The following is a 16,986-nucleotide window of genomic DNA, read 5'->3' on the forward strand; positions in this document are numbered from 1 at the left end:
AATTAGTATTTTGACCAATCAGATCAGCACGCAGAAATAGCTTGATGTGAAAAGATCTGATATGATACTGGGTGGAAAAATTGTAAATCAAAAATGGTATTTTTGTGCAAACCCTATATGGTGCAAAAGTAGTAGACCCAGCAGCTCCGTACAGAAACGTATAGCTACACTTCCGGTTTTATTTTATTTGCAGTGACTGACACAGCTGGAGTAGGGGGAGGCCTGGCTCTAGTGAAAGCGAGCTACTGGGGGGAATGGGCGACGTTTGATCGGGAAAAGGTGAGTTCGACAGACTTCAGCATTGATTTGGACACAAATCGAAGATAATCTCATCATCAAAACGTTGTTGCTGCTTGTGTCATTTTCTGAAAAGGTTGCCCGCTAGCGGCTCGCGCTAGGTTGCTGTCCAACGGTAACATTAGCTAGCTAGCGCACACGCCTAGCTAATTTTCGGGGAATTTGCCTGTAAAACAAGGCTTCCAAGTTATCTAAGCTAGCTAGTCATCTTCGATATCCGTTAACAGCCATGATCTCTGCGCAGCCCGCACTGTTTTATTTGTTCTGCATCACCTACCTAGCTAGCATTCTTGCTAACGTTAGTCAAATAACGTAAATTAGCTAGCTAGTTCGCTAACCAATAGTAACTTATTTTGCTAGCCTTAACTGTCAGCCTTGTGTTTTATGCCGTTTGATGTAGCTACCTAGCTAGCTAGCTAGCTAGCTAACTAGCTAGCTAACTAGACTGTCAGAATTTGTTGCAGGCTAAGTAGCTAATGTCAGATCGGGCGGCAGCAAGCTTGTCTCTAGAGACATACACAGTAACGTTATACAGTAGTACAGAAGTTATAGTAAGTAACGTTAGCTACAACTTCTGTCTGCCTTGTTAGCCCCCACTAGAAGAAAAGTCAAATATAACTTTCTCAACATGATTATCTTGTCAGACAGACAGTGTATCAAGAAAACGAATAGCCTAGCTAGTTCGTGTAGGTAACGTTAGGCTAAAACAATGTTCCATTTAATTTTGCAGGAACCCAAAGCGGCGCCATAAAAATGCTCGTGTTGTGGAAATGGAACGGTCGCTTTAGTTGGTTGACATTTGTGGGAAACCGCTGTAAAACAAGTAACTATAGTAGCTAGCTAGTTATCTAGTTAGCTATTGTTGCAATTTGTAAGTAAAGTTGCCTTTAGTTTGGGACTAGCTACCTCGTCTCCTGTATTCAGTCAATTGATAGGCATGTAGCTAAATAACATGCGAATTAGCTGCATTGATTGAAAACAAACCTTTAAACTGAAATATATAAAATGTAGTTTAATGTTATTGGATTACACATAAATGATAGGTATGTGTTTTTTTTCGGTAGTCATCTCTATGTGGAGCATCTGGCTTTGATAAAAGGCCAGATAAAACTACTGGTAGTCTGGTTGTATGTTGTAAACACTAGTTATCTAAGGACACAGCAGTACAAAGTGCAGTGCTATCTAGGGTCATCCAGGTGTCCTTGAATTCCAGGGTATTCCAAATCTTTGTTACATTAACTTGATAGACAGTACAATTTTTTGGTGTACCTTTCACTAGGTAATGCATACTGTGTTAATTAATGACTTGGTCGAGCAATACCACAAACATAAAGGGAAGTGCAATGTAACAGTTGTTTTTCAAATGAAAGGGAAGACAGAAACACACCCAAGCCCCCTGAAATTCAAATCTGGACCTCAAAGCCAGTATTTTTTCATTCTTCCCCTGTAATCAGGGACTGATTACACCAGGTGTGTGCAATTCATTATCAGGAAGAACAGAACCTGTAGTACTCCGGTCCTCGTAGGGTGAGATTTGAATACTCCTGCCCTAGCCCCTGGGCTTTTTATGCACAACAGTATCTAGGGTTTACAGAGAAAGGTGCGATAAAACAAAAAACACCCAGTCAGCGGCAGTCCTGTGGGCAAAAACCCTTTGTTGATATGGTCGAAGGAGAATGGCAAGAATTGTGCAAGCTAACAGGCGGGCCACAAACAGGCAAATAACGGCGCAGAACAGCATTTTGGAACACAACTCACTGGTCCTTGTCACGGATGGGCTATTGTAACAGATGACCACACCGGGTTCCACTCTATGAACTAAAAACAACAAGGAAGCGGCTCCAGTGGGCACACGATCATCAACACTGGACAATTGAGTGGAAAAACATTGCCTGGTCTGACGACTCACGATTCCTGTTGCGTCATGCTGATGGCAGAGTCATGCTGATGGCAGAGTCATGCTGATGGCAGAGTCATGCTGATGGCAGAGTCATGCTGATGGCAGAGTCATGCTGATGGCAGAGTCATGCTGATGGCAGAGTCATGCTGATGGCAGAGTCATGCTGATGGCAGAGTCATGCTGATGGCAGAGTCATGCTGATGGCAGAGTCATGCTGATGGCAGAGTCATGCTGATGGCAGAGTCATGCTGATGGCAGAGTCATGCTGATGGCAGAGTCATGCTGATGGCAGAGTCATGCTGATGGCAGAGTCATGCTGATGGCAGAGTCATGCTGATGGCAGAGTCATGCTGATGGCAGAGTCATGCTGATGGCAGAGTCATGCTGATGGCAGAGTCATGCTGATGGCAGAGTCATGCTGATGGCAGAGTCATGCTGATGGCAGAGTCATGCTGATGGCAGAGTCATGCTGATGGCAGAGTCATGCTGATGGCAGAGTCATGCTGATGGCAGAGTCATGCTGATGGCAGAGTCATGCTGATGGCAGAGTCATGCTGATGGCAGAGTCATGCTGATGGCAGAGTCATGCTGATGGCAGAGTCATGCTGATGGCAGAGTCATGCTGATGGCAGAGTCATGCTGATGGCAGAGTCATGCTGATGGCAGAGTCATGCTGATGGCAGAGTCATGCTGATGGCAGAGTCATGCTGATGGCAGAGTCATGCTGATGGCAGAGTCATGCTGATGGCAGAGTCATGCTGATGGCAGAGTCATGCTGATGGCAGAGTCATGCTGATGGCAGAGTCATGCTGATGGCAGAGTCATGCTGATGGCAGAGTCATGCTGATGGCAGAGTCATGCTGATGGCAGAGTCATGCTGATGGCAGAGTCATGCTGATGGCAGAGTCATGCTGATGGCAGAGTCATGCTGATGGCAGAGTCATGCTGATGGCAGAGTCATGCTGATGGCAGAGTCATGCTGATGGCAGAGTCATGCTGATGGCAGAGTCATGCTGATGGCAGAGTCATGCTGATGGCAGAGTCAGGATTTGCCGTAAGCAACATGATTCCATGGCCCCATCCTGCCTGGTGTCAACAGTGCAGGCTGGTGGTGTAATGGTGTGGGGAATGTTTTCCTGGCACACGTTAGGTCCCTTGATACCAATTGAGAAATGTTTGAACGCCACAGCGTATCTGAACATTGTTGCTGACCAGGTGCATCCCTTCATGGGGTCCGACCCGGTACTAGATGGGTGTACTGAATAAACGGGCTATTGAATGTATAAACTGCATTGGGAGCAAGGATGTTTGGGATACTTTTTACATTTGTATATTTTTTGTTGTTGATAAAATCATGATGAAAGTGGCAATTTTAGGCAATTTCTGGACCTAGGCCTATACATGCCTCCTGTAAGACCTTATGGTCTGAGAACCGTACATGATGGTCATCTTGGGTGTCCTTATACTCCTTATAGAGTGCTCTAAAATATGGAGTAGATTCTGAAACACAATTTTTCACATTAATGTATTTTACATAAATATACTTCAAAAGTACCCTTTTATTTATTGTGCTTATTTGTAGACCTTGTTTGACAATATAAAACACGTCACATTTCCAGAGTGGACTCTCTGGTACTTTTTTAAAGATATTACACATTTTATACATTTTAAATTTACATTATAGGTCACTAACCAATCACAGCCCTCCTTTAGGATTGTACATTCCACCAATCACCAGCAGAGGGTTTCCCTTTGAAGCCATTTTCGACCAAGGGTCGTCTGTTCTTTCAACCATAGACTGGTCAAAAAATTTTAACGTGTTTTTCTATATATTCAGTGGGGGAAAAAAGTATTTAGTCAGCCACCAATTGTGCAAGTTCTCCCACTTAAAAAGATGAGAGAGGCCTGTAATTTTCATCATAGGTACACGTCAACTATGACAGACAAATTGAGGAAAAAAAAGACATACAGACATACAAGACCACTGATAATCTCCCTCGATCTGGGGCTCCATGCAAGATCTCACCCCGTGGGGTCAAAATGATCACAAGAACGGTGAGCAAAAATCTCAGAACCACACGGGGGGACCTATTGAATGACCTGCAGAGAGCTGGGACCAAAGTAACAAAGCCTACCATCAGTAACACACTACGCCGCCAGGGACTCAAATCCTGCAGTGCCACACGTGTCCCCCTGCTTAAGCCATTACATGTCCAGGCCCGTCTGAAGTTTGCTAGAGTGCATTTGGATGATCCAGAAGAGGATTGGGAGAATGTCATATGGTCAGATGAAACCAAAATAGAACTTTTTGGTAAAAACTCAACTCGTTGTGTTTGGAGGACAAAGAATGCTGAGTTGCATCCAAAGAACACCATACCTACTGTGAAGCATGGGGGTGGAAACATCATGCTTTGGGGCTGTTTTTCTGCAAAGGGACCAGGACGACTGATCCGTGTAAAGGAAAGAATGAATGGGGCCATGTATCGTGAGATTTTGAGTGAAAACCTCCTTCCATCAGCAAGGGCATTGAAGATGAAACGTGGCTGGGTCTTTCAGCATGACAATGATCCCAAACACACCGCCCGGGCAACGAAGGAGTGGCTTCGTAAGAAGCATTTCAAGGTCCTGGAGTGGCCTAGCCAGTCTCCAGATCTCAACCCCATAGAAAATCTTTGGAGGGAGTTGAAAGTCCGTGTTGCCCAGCGACAGCCCCAAAACATCACTGCTCTAGAGGAGATCTGCATGGAGGAATGGGCCAAAATACCAGCAACAGTGTGTGAAAACCTTGTGAAGACTTACAGAAAACGTTTGACCTGTGTCATTGCCAACAAAGGGTATATAACAAAGTATTGAGAACTTTTGTTATTGAACAAATACTTATTTTCCACCATAATTTGCAAATAAATTCATTAAAAATCCTACGATGTGATTTTCTGGATTTTTTTCCCCTCATTTTGTCTGTCATAGTTGACGTGTACCTATGATGAAAATTACAGGCCTCATCTTTTTAAGTGGGAGAACTTGCACAATTGGTGGCTGACTAAATACTTTTTTCCCCCACTGTAGACTCACCCTATGTTTTAATAAAATCAACTATATGTAGGTTACTGAGCTTGTCTGATGCTTTAAGCACACTGTGTGATTAAATAATTAAGACACACAAATGACTTGAGGGAGCCAGAGATCAAGATAGCCTAACCAGAAGAAGAAAAAACTGTTCCCCAACCACCACCTCCCGCTGCTGCTGGCCTTTGCAAATTCTGCCATTATGCTCCCGGAGTTGCCGGTAATAGGCTACTCCAGGGGTAGGCAACTTTTTTCCATTTGTAATGCCAAAGTTTTTACCAATCTGCGTGCCAGTTATGATTTTCATATGCACATATTTGTGGAACGGTTTCTTCGTATCTCAAAATCATTGTCATGTGATTTAATACAAATTATATCTAAATCTAAATGAAAATTATACAAATCTAAAAGTAACTTCTATTGCCATTGCCAACTATGTAAAAATAGCCTAAAAAAATTATAATTGCAGCCTGCAGGTAAAATATTCGGATTAAAAATAACTCACATTGCCTACGCATGGCCTCTCTGCAAGGAACTTGAAACATTATTTTGAGTATCAACTTGGTCCAGGCCTAAGCTTGCTCTAACAAACTTGCAACATTGTATAAAATATTCTGGATCCTCAGTTTCCTGCGCCAGTGGGCTCCTGACAGACACAGCTGTATTTGTGCAAGGGATAAGAAGTAATCAGGTAGGTCTATTTTATGACGTTTCCACAGGATCAGAGCATGACAGTTTTTTTCCCCTTTCACGCCGAGTGGTTATCGAAAGGGAGAGAGCTGGAAAGATTTTTCAAATGGGTTACTATTGTCATTCTCAATGGATGTAAAAACAGACTTTGTTTACTTGTTGTTTGAGGTGAAGAAATAATTACTTTGAAGCTCCACAGCTCATTTGTGGTGGTGAGTTAAGAAAATCAGGAATACTATCAGATCCCCAAATGGGCACATTTATAAGCCTACATTTGCGTGCAGGCCAGGTAGCCTAGGCCTACTTCTATGTGTAATCAGGTGCGCATCCTCACTCAACATTGACAGGAGCACTCCAAACGAAACACAATGAATAAATTGAGAACTCGTAAATGGAATGAAATAAACCAAAACTTGTTTCTCACAAGTGTAGCCTAGGTTGTGCACTGTGCAAACAACGTGTCCACTCCGTTAATGAGAACTGTAATAATATATGGAATCCATTAACAGAAATTATGGTAACCAAACATTGTAGTTGATAAATGATGGGAATTAAGGGTAAATGTACTAGTGGTGATACTGGTGTGCCATCCCCGCGGCCTCCGCAATGGATTAGTCCGCTGAGAAAGGCATCAATCAAGAAAAAAATAGTTTTTTTGCAACTGCTCAACAAAAAAAGATTGGTCAACCAACAGCCTATTGACCAAACAATCGACCAGTCGACTAAATGGGGTCAGCCCTAGCTGCCATAGACATAGAATGAGTAGAAGGGGGGGGCATCCCCATTCAAGTCAATGATGGCATAATGGGTGGACTGGCGGCCATTGGGAGTGTACCCATAGGAGCAAAGCAGGAAGTAAAATATGTGCTGTGATTTGATTCAACTCAATATACATGACAAAAATAAATTCCATTGCATGAGCCACATCAGTTAACGTCATTTGAAGAACATTCTACATTACAACGTTTCATGAGTCCGTAAGAGCAGAAACGGACTCAACCACAGGAATGCCTGGCGGTCCCATCTTCAGTCAGCTGTTCGTAAAGCCCAAACCACACAGAGACGCCGTCAATGGCGTCAAAACCTGTGTGCGAGCGTAGAGCGTCAATTTACATAATAATATAATAACAATATGCCATTTAGCAGACGCTTTTATCCAAAGCGACTTAGTCATGTGTGCATACATTTTTACGTATGGGTGGTCCCGGGGATCGAACCCACTACCCTGGCGTTACAAGCGCCATGCTTTACTAATTGAGCTACAGAGGACCACATACACTGCGTAGCGTATATCAACTTATTTGTCTTGAGAATCCATAATAAGCAGTTGTATTTGTTATGTTTGCTATGTACAACTGAGCCTCCTGTAGCTCAGTTGGTAGAGCATGGCGCTTGCAATGCCAGGGATGTGGGTTCGTTTCCCACGGGGGGCCAGTATGAAAAATGTATGCACTCACTAACTGTATGTCTCCTGAGTGGCGCAGTGGTCTAAGGCACTGCATCGCAGTGCTAGCTGTGCCACTAGAGATCCTGGTTCGAATCCAGGCTCTGTCGCAGCCGGCCGTGACCAGGAGACTCATGGGCGGCGCACAATTGGCCCAGCGTCGTCCAGGGTAGGGGAGGGAATGGCTGGCAGGGATGTAGCTCAGTTGATAGAGCATGGCATTTGCAACGCCAGGGTTGTGGGTTCGATTCCCACGGGGGGCCAGTATGAAAAAAATATATATATGTATTCACTAACTGTAAGTCGCTCTGGATAAGAGCGTCTGCTAAAAAATGACTAAAAAAATGTAGCCCTTGTGAATTATTGTTGTGTGTTCCTTTTGACACACCTTACGGGAGCCACCGTACCTGCCTCGTGTTATGTTGGCTCATGAACATGAGGAGAATTGTAGCTAATACACCCTAGCAGTTTATAAAGAATTTGTCTAGTCTCTTATGTAGTTTCGTTCTTTCTACATAACAGTATTCTCTCTTGAAAGGAGTTTCTCAGGTTTCCCAGCCGCAGCTTGGCTAGCCTATATGCCTGTGCTCGAAATCAACAAAGGTTGGCATAAAGTTGTTTTCAAATATGTATTATTGGCACAGGCAGCTAAACTTATCAACACTAAATAGACACTTTTTAACCATACAGTGGGGAAAAAAAGTATTTAGTCAGCCACCAATTGTGCAAGTTCTCCCACTTAAAAAGATGAGAGAGGCCTGTAATTTTCATCATAGGTACACGTCAACTATGACAGACAAAATGAGAATTTTTTCCAGAAAATCACATTGTAGGATTTTTTATGAATTTATTTGCAAATTATGGTGGAAAATAAGTATTTGGTCAATAACAAAAGTTTCTCAATACTTTGCCAACAAAGGGTATATAACAATGACACAGGTCAAACGTTTTCTGTAAGTCTTCACAAGGTTTTCACACACTGTTGCTGGTATTTTGGCCCATTCCTCCATGCAGATCTCCTCTAGAGCAGTGATGTTTTGGGGCTGTCGCTGGGCAACACGGACTTTCAACTCCCTCCAAAGATTTTCTATGGGGTTGAGATCTGGAGACTGGCTAGGCCACTCCAGGACCTTGAAATGCTTCTTACGAAGCCACTCCTTCGTTGCCCGGGCGGTGTGTTTGGGATCATTGTCATGCTGAAAGACCCAGCCACGTTTCATCTTCAATGCCCTTGCTGATGGAAGGAGGTTTTCACTCAAAATCTCACGATACATGGCCCCATTCATTCTTTCCTTTACACGGATCAGTCGTCCTGGTCCCTTTGCAGAAAAACAGCCCCAAAGCATGATGTTTCCACCCCCATGCTTCACAGTAGGTATGGTGTTCTTTGGATGCAACTCAGCATTCTTAGGTGACCAAATACTTATTTTCCACCATAATTTGCAAATAAATTCATTAAAAATCGTACAATGTGATTTTCTGGATGTTTTTTTCTCAGTTTGTCTGTCATAGTTGACGTGTACCTATGATGAAAATTACAGGCCTCTCATCTTTTTAAGGGGGAGAACTTGCACAATTGGTGGCTGACTAAACACTTTTTTCCCCCACTGTACATGTCACTATTCCAGACTTAACGATGCACAAACAGTCTATTTTCTGGCAATGTACCCACTCACTTTACCAGCATTGCTTCGTGTAGACGGGAGTAAAAGACTTGCTTTCTAATTTGAAGCGCTTGACGCTTACCGCCTGTCTATGTTCTCTCATTTACTACCGTTGGTAGAGCATGGCGATAGCAATGCCAGGGTTGTGGGTTCGATTCACACGGGGGACCGGTATGGGAATAAAAAGTATGAAAATGTATGCACTCACTACTGTAAGTCACTCTGGATAAGAGCCTCTGCTAAATGACTAAAATGTAAATAACTATGAGCTGGGATGTCTGTCCTGCAAATAGTTTGTCAGAGGCTGTATAAAATAGGCAGGGTTGTTAATACCGTATATCCCGGGATGTCACAAGGACGGTATGAAAATCTGGATAACGCCTAAGCCTAGTTTTGACAGAGCAGTAGGGCTGGGAATTGCCAGGGACCTCACAATATGAAATTATGATGATACTTAGGTGTCGATACGATTATCTATTGTGATTCGATATTAAGATATTGCTCACTATATGTCTGCTGCAGAGAGACGAGAGAGCATGAGAAAACAATTTTTGATCAGTCAGGAAAAGAAGCGCTGCAAGCATGTTGGCTCACTATTGAAAAAGATGGAGAATGAGCTATAGGATGAAAAATACCGGGGTTTGGCGCAGGTACAGCCGACTAACGCTACCCACAGTAGCAAAAAAACAGCTGAAGGAAGTTATGGTTATTACCAGTAGTTAGCATAGTGATTTACTCAGCTCAGCACTCAGTTTGGCTGAGTATAAAATAGACTAATTTGACTTCTCTGCCCAATGACTTACAAGCACCGGGGAAGTATTTTTATCTGTTCTGATTAGGCTATGCTCAGCAAATATGCAAAGCCTGATTTCCCTTGCTAATTTTGTAATAGCCATTTTGTTAATTAGGCCTGTACTTCTTGTAATTGTGCTGCAGTCACTCCACGGCAGCTTGGTTATCAGTTTCTCTGGTCATTGAAATGTTCTTTACCCAAAGGGACTGGCCAGAACAGAAATTATTGAATGGCGGAAATAGCAGCCCATGTCAGTAATTGACAGTAAAAAATAGGTTAGTGATGACCTGTCAACGGGATGATGCCGGCAGTGACATCCCGAATGTATTATTTTCATGGTGTTGGTCACATTTTGATTAGGCTAGTATCGAAAGGATTGCGTTGTCTTCCAGTGCATGGATGATAGGAATTAGATTATAGGCTAATGGATGATGGAACTCTTTCTGATATCTTAATCAACCCAGAATCCCAATTTCCTGTGGGTCAATGCTAAATGTATTAATTCCTTGTTATTTCCAGTGCTCAAATTCAAAATACATCAGTGTGCTTGCATGTTTTTCTGCTCACACCAGGGCAAATAAGCTAATCCCCCCACGTTCTCCCCCTCCAATTTCACAAGATCCATTTTTCTCAGAAGTCTCCCACTCCCGCCCATTTCATATTGCACTGCCATGTCTTGCTTGTTTTGCAATTTTGGCTTGGTTCGGGCTGCATGCTGTTTTGCAAAATAGGCAAAACACTGCTTATCTTGAAGTAAACATTAATTGCTTGTTGTTTGCCAGTGCTGACATTCCTGTTTTTACAACATGCTTTTTTAAATTGAGTGATGAGCCAGTTTTGTATGTTGTCTTTGAAGTGCAGTCTTTTGTTCAGTCACAGGCCCACATTCCGACTAGTCATAGGCCTACCTACAGCAGATGAAACACCAGAGTTCCACTTGGCTGGTGTCAGGTCACTTCCTGGTACCTCAGTTTCTCCTGTACTCAGACAAAGCAATATGACTAGAAAAGGGGTGTTACGCTGGTCAAAGTTGATTTCACTTTTAGCTTAAGATTTCGATCTTTAATTTTGGGCTTAATCAAACCTGCTAAATAGGGATGCGTATGGTTATTCAAATATTAGAATATCCAAACGGACATTAGTATTTAGAATATTTGTGGGTATTAATTTTTTGCTAAAGAAAAAGGGGCCTATTAAGATTGAAAAGGCATTTTTCTAAATGTAATTCAAAATATCCATGTGACATTGTTACACACTACAAGGATATACCATGGATTTAATAAAACAAACTTTTCAATGTCGTTTTTATGACCTGCGCCCCATTAAAAGACCGGCAGCAGACCGGTAGGCTTCACATGTGTAGCTTGTTGTTTATGTTGACCAATCAAAATATCAGAGGCTCATTGTGTTGGTTGCTCGTTTTATCCGAATGGCGTAGCTGGCTTCTCTACTCTAGTCAAGACAGGCCCTGTTATATGGGATGATAAATAACATTGTGGCAGCAACAAGTTAGCTCGTCTTGGCTGTAGCCAAGTTGCCTTGGCTAACATTTACTTAATCCCTCTCTCCCTTCGTCTGCTCGGCTCAGTCACATCTCACACTAGTGAAATTATTTAAAAACCCCATCCCTACTGCTAAACTAAAGTGAGTGTTTGTGTTTCCAATCCAGTCCATTTTGAGCCTTGCTTCTATGACCCTCACCCCTTTGGGTTCAGCTCAGCCACTGAGCATGAGCATAGGCTACATTCTTTGGCTGCCCTTCAACTTGGCTCTCAGTTCAGTTTGCAATACATGGTGTTGGGAGTGAGACAGGCCACTGACACGTTTAATATGCATGCTATATTTGAAAGCGTCATGATGGCAGAGGGAAAATACTGTAAGACTGCACCTCCATTTTCCCTTTCTCTTTCTGTCTTGCTTTTTCCCTCAGTCTCCTGTGCCAACCAGGATGAGAACATATGGGTAGTGACACAGGTGTCTTGGCAAGCCTAGGCAATCGGAGAAAGTGTTTACGTTCTCAAACTGCTGACACTCAATGCGCTGAAGATCATGCTGAATTGCCAGGGAGAGGCAGGCAGGGTGGTGGAGAGATGGGAGAGGGAGGCCGATGGAGTGGGGGGAGAAGAGGGCAGAACTGGAGAACGGACTGAGACAGACGTTTTTGTAAAATAGCTCAGGCCTAGTTGCTAAAACGGGATACATTTGCGCCTCATACACTACATTACCAAAAGTATGTGGACACGTGCTCGTTGAACATCTCATAAAAAAATAATGGGCATTAATATGGAGTTGGTCCCCCCCCCCCCTTTGCTTCTATAACAGCCTTCACCCTTCTGGGAATGCTTTCCACTAGATGTTGGAACATTGCTGCGGGGACTTGCTTCCATTCAGCCACAAGCATTATTGAGGTCGGGCACTGATGTTGGGCGTTTAGGCCTGGCTCGCAGTTGGCGTTCCAATGAATCCAAAAGGTGTTCGGTGGGGTTGAGGTCAGGGCTCTGTGCAGGCCAGTCAAGTTCTTCCACACCGATCTCGACAAACCATTTCTGAATGGACCACGCTTTGTGCACGGGGGCATTGTCATGCTGAAACAAGAAAGGGCCTTCCCCAAACAGTTGCCACAAAGTTGGAAGCATAGAATCGTCTTGAATATCATTGTATGCTGTACTAAGGGGCCTTGCCCGAACCATGAGAAACAGCCCCAGACCATATTTCCTCCTCCACCAAACTTTACAGTTGGCACTATGCATTCGGACAGGTAGCATTCTCCTGGCATCCACCAAACCCAGATCTGTCCTTTTGGACTGCCAGATGGTGAAACGTGATTCAATACTCCAGAGAACGCGTTTTCACTGCTCCCGAGTCCAATGGCGGCGAGCTTTACACCACTCCGGCCGTCGCTTGGAATTGCGCATGGTGATTTGAGGCATGTGTACGGCTGCTCGGCCATGGAAACCCATTTCATGAAGCTCCCGACGAACAGTTCTTGTGCTGACGTTGCTTCCAGAGGCAGTTTGGAACTCGGTAATGAGTGTTGCAACCGAGGACAGACTATTTTTACGCGCTACGGTCTTCAGCACTCGGCGGTCCCGTTCTGTGAGCTTGGGGTGATTGTGCTAGTTCATTCTGATGGTGTCTGCCACATAATTTTTCCCTTGAGTGGATTTTTCCTTTGGAGATAGTTTATCTTTTTGTATTTTTTTAATTAGTCCACAGTCTCAACATGATTTTAAATAATAAAAAAATTAAAAAATGTGAAGTGGTTGTCCCACTGGCTATCATAAGGTGAACACACCAAATAAGGTGAATGCACCAATTTGTAAGTCGCTCTGGATAAGAGCGTCTGCTAAATGATGTAAATGTAAATGATTTGCACGTCAAGTTTTCAAGATATAGGATTTTCAAGAAGCAAAGTCTCACTTGCCACATCATAATGAAACAGTGTTCATTCCCGCTCTGGGTGTGACCAAGTGATTTGCTGACATTTACAGCTAGGCTGGTTCGGCTACCACTTTCTTTGCCAAAACAGATTTTAAAAAGAAAGTGTAATCAAAATGTAGAAACGCTTTTAGAACACGTTCTACTTCAAATGGAGGACTACTGTTCTTGTCATATTCCTACTGAATAATTCAGTAATTTGATGATTCATTTCAAATTGCATCAGACAGTGCTGTAGCATGGTAGCCTATCTGTTCTCACCGCTCAAGGTTCAAGGGCCTGCTATGTTAGTGCAGTGAGGATTTTCACTCAGATTAAACATCAGCTTGTATTTTTGTTTAGTTTTTGGTTGCTAGTTGTTTTGCTGTGGTGCAGGTTAGTTGTTTTGCTGTGGTGCAGGTTACTTGTTTTCTGAGTGCTTTTGTGTTTTGATCTTATGCACGCCCAACAATAAAATCCTGAAATGGATGGAAATAAGTATGCTCTTGCACACCATCTCCAAACTTGGATGAGGCTGCAGTTATCCCTACAGTCATTCCTTTGCTAAATTACTGTGAAATTGCCCAGCTGCTGGATCTTATTTAAAGTCCAGATTGTTATTTTAAGAGAGTCAGTAAGGTCAACCCTTAACTGGGCTACAACTCTCAATGCTTATTGCAGCAATAGGTCAAATGCACTCGATTATTTTTGTCCAGAAAGTTCATTTGATGAAGTACCAGGGAAGTGTACACTACTGGTTTTTTTCATAAAAACAAATGGACGTCCTTTTATGCTTTTGCTGCTAAAGAATGAGAGGGTAACTTGTATTAACCATGTCGAAAGCATACCGTTTTTTTCTCAGGCCAGTGTGAATGTGAAATTCTGTAGTCTAGGTTGCTTAGTGTTGGCATATTTCTGGCACAGATGGCTAAAGTTTGCTCATATAGCGTGCTTGTTTCGATTTGGCTGTTGTGGCACATCAAGATTGTACTTTTAAAATAGAATTAACCTCACCTTTAACTGTCAATGAACATATATTTTGTATGTGAAAATTAAACTTGAAAACACTAGGTACTGATTCAGTGGATGACTGCATGACTGGTGTTCTAATTCTTATTTTATTTTCTCTGTTTCTGCCACAGGCAGTCTACAAACTGGAGAGACCTATCTAAGAGATGGACGACGGCAGTGCCTACATAGAGTTTGACGTGCCGGAGTTTAGCAACACCGTCCTCAACCAGCTCAATGAGTTGCGACTGCAGGGGAAGCTATGTGACATCATCGTTCACATCCAGGGCCAGCCGTTCCGTGCCCACAAGGCCGTGCTGGCGGCCAGCTCGCCGTACTTCCGCGACCACTCAGCCCTGGGCACCATGAGTGGCTTGTCCATCTCCGTCATCAAGAACCCTGAGGTGTTTGAGCAGCTGCTGGCCTTCTGCTACACTGGCCGCATGTCCCTGCAGCTTAAGGATGTCGTCAGCTTCCTCACAGCAGCAAGCTTCCTGCAGATGCAGGCCATCATCGACAAGTGCACCCAGATCCTGGAGGGCATCCACTCCAAGATCAGCATCCCCTCCAGCGCCACCAGCCCAGAAAAGGAGGGCTCCCAGGCCAGCCGTAACGGTGTCAAAGACAGCAGCCTCTTCATCAACCCCACACAGATCTCCCCCCCGTACTACTCCAGGCACAGCATAGAGGCCCGCTCTGAGCTGGCAGCAGGGAAAGGCCATGGTAGGGCGCGGTACCAGGAGGAGGGCCAGTCAGACCGTGGCAGCAGTGATGGTGTGTCAGAGCAGGAGGCAGCCATGGAGGGAGAGACAGAGCAGGTGGAGCTGATTGGGAAGGACGGCCAGGTGACTGACGTGCATGTGAAGCTGGAGAAGACAGACAGGCCCAGCTACTCGGACAGCTCCTCGGCAGGCGACGATGGCTACCACACAGAGCTGGTGGATGGAGAGCAGGTGCTGGCTGTCAGTGTTGGCTCCTACGGTCCCGTCATCCAGCCGGCCGGCTACACTTACTCAGGCCTGTCGTCCCCCTGCTTCGTGAGCCTCAGCAGCTCCAGCCCCTCCCGCTCCATGCTCAGTGGCTTCAGGGGCGGCCGGGCCAGAGCCAAGCGCCCCCCAGTGACCATCCCAGCAGAGATCCTGAGTCAGCTCAAACCAGGAAACACAGAGGACAGCAGTGAGGCAGTTTTGGGCCAAGCAGGTTTTGAGAACGATGTGCGAGAGCGGAGCCTGCGCAGCCAGTGGTACCCCTACAACGAGAGGCTAATCTGCATCTACTGCGGCAAGTCCTTCAATCAGAAGGGCAGCCTGGACCGCCACATGCGCCTGCACATGGGAATCACACCCTTCGTCTGCAAGTTCTGCGGCAAGAAGTACACGCGCAAAGACCAGCTGGAGTACCACATCCGTGGCCACACGGACAACAAGCCCTTCCACTGCCAGATCTGTGGCAAGTGCTTCCCCTTCCAGGGGACCCTCAACCAGCACCTGAGGAAGAAGCACTTGGGGGCCTCAGAGGGCCCCAACCATATGGACTCTCCAGAGAGGACGGAGGGTATCTCTGGTCAGAAAGACCCAGAGGATGCCTCAGAGGGGATGGCCTTTGAGACACAGTATACTGAGGAGGCTCCGGCCAACAACATGGAGGAGAGCTCAAAGTGCAGTCCTGAGGAAGCCGAGGCGTCCAGAAATGATTTTTAGGTCCTGGCTCTGGTTGAGGAAGCTTTAAGATATGTTCTTTAAACCTTTAGGATTTGTTTTGGAACCGGCTCCTTCCAATGTTGAACCTACATTGTGCATCCAAGTTTTCTGCCTGTCCATCCATTTTTGTGAAAGTCAACTGTTGCTTAATGTAGAAGAAGAAAGGGGTGCTTTTTAAAAATTAGATGATTTCAAAGGGAAGGGGTATCAACTTGCTATTGATAAGGTGCCCTCAGTAAACAAGGCCTTTGTTTTCTCTTTTTTACCATGTTTTTAAAACATATTTACAGAGTAATATAGGCATGTTGCAATAATTGATAATGTGAAAGCTCTGATAAGATGCGTATCATATCATGTTTTTACCTGACGTGTTTTGCACACGTGGCCAAAGGAGGTCACTTTACTCCCAAGGAATAATTTTTCTGCCAGTGCAAAGCTTTGTGTGACATATCCGTTCAATACCTCATGATACAACTACATACTCATAACAGATAGTGTTTTAGTTTTTATGAAACTCCACCGGGTTCTACCTCATATCCAAGAACCTAACAGGAATAGAAGTGTTCTCAGTTTTAAAAACAAACCGTTTTTCTTTAGGGTCTCAGTTTCATTTGCCAAACCCTAGACAGAACATCCTCAGTCTCAACACTAAGCCTTGATACTTTAGACTAATATTCCTTGCTGATTGTATGAACTCTGGACCGTGTCCTTGTCCATCGTTTCATGGTCAGACAGGATGTAATGTGGGCAAAGAATGAAGGTGCTATATTGATGTGTATAAGAAATATTAAGTATGTTGTGTGTTTGCATTGAGCGTGCGCAAAGAGGAGAGTGGATAGAGTACAAAAATAGAGGATAGTACATGGCATATGATTTCCACTGTCTCTGTAGCCAATATCTAGTTATCTTTTTAGAACACACAGGAGCAAATTCCTCTTGTCTGTCTCTTTCCACCACTGAAGGTCACATGCAGTTGGCCACAGTGTTTTGTACATGCTATTCTATAT

The 16,986-nt window shown here is 44.2% G+C and overlaps 1 protein-coding gene across 1 annotated transcript; it reads left to right on the top strand.

Moving 5' to 3' along the window:
* Positions 1-200: 200 nt before the first annotated feature.
* Positions 201-16,239, top strand: LOC121530838 (zinc finger and BTB domain-containing protein 34-like). Its single transcript, XM_041836109.1, has 2 exons — positions 201-279; positions 14,414-16,239. Exon 2 carries the CDS (start codon positions 14,447-14,449, stop codon positions 15,977-15,979), a length of 1,533 nt encoding a protein of 510 aa, XP_041692043.1. The 5' UTR covers positions 201-279; positions 14,414-14,446; the 3' UTR covers positions 15,980-16,239.
* Positions 16,240-16,986: the final 747 nt, after the last annotated feature.

The sequence above is a fragment of the Coregonus clupeaformis genome, chromosome 18 (genome assembly GCF_020615455.1).
Source record: "Coregonus clupeaformis isolate EN_2021a chromosome 18, ASM2061545v1, whole genome shotgun sequence".
Lineage (NCBI taxonomy): Eukaryota > Metazoa > Chordata > Actinopteri > Salmoniformes > Salmonidae > Coregonus > Coregonus clupeaformis.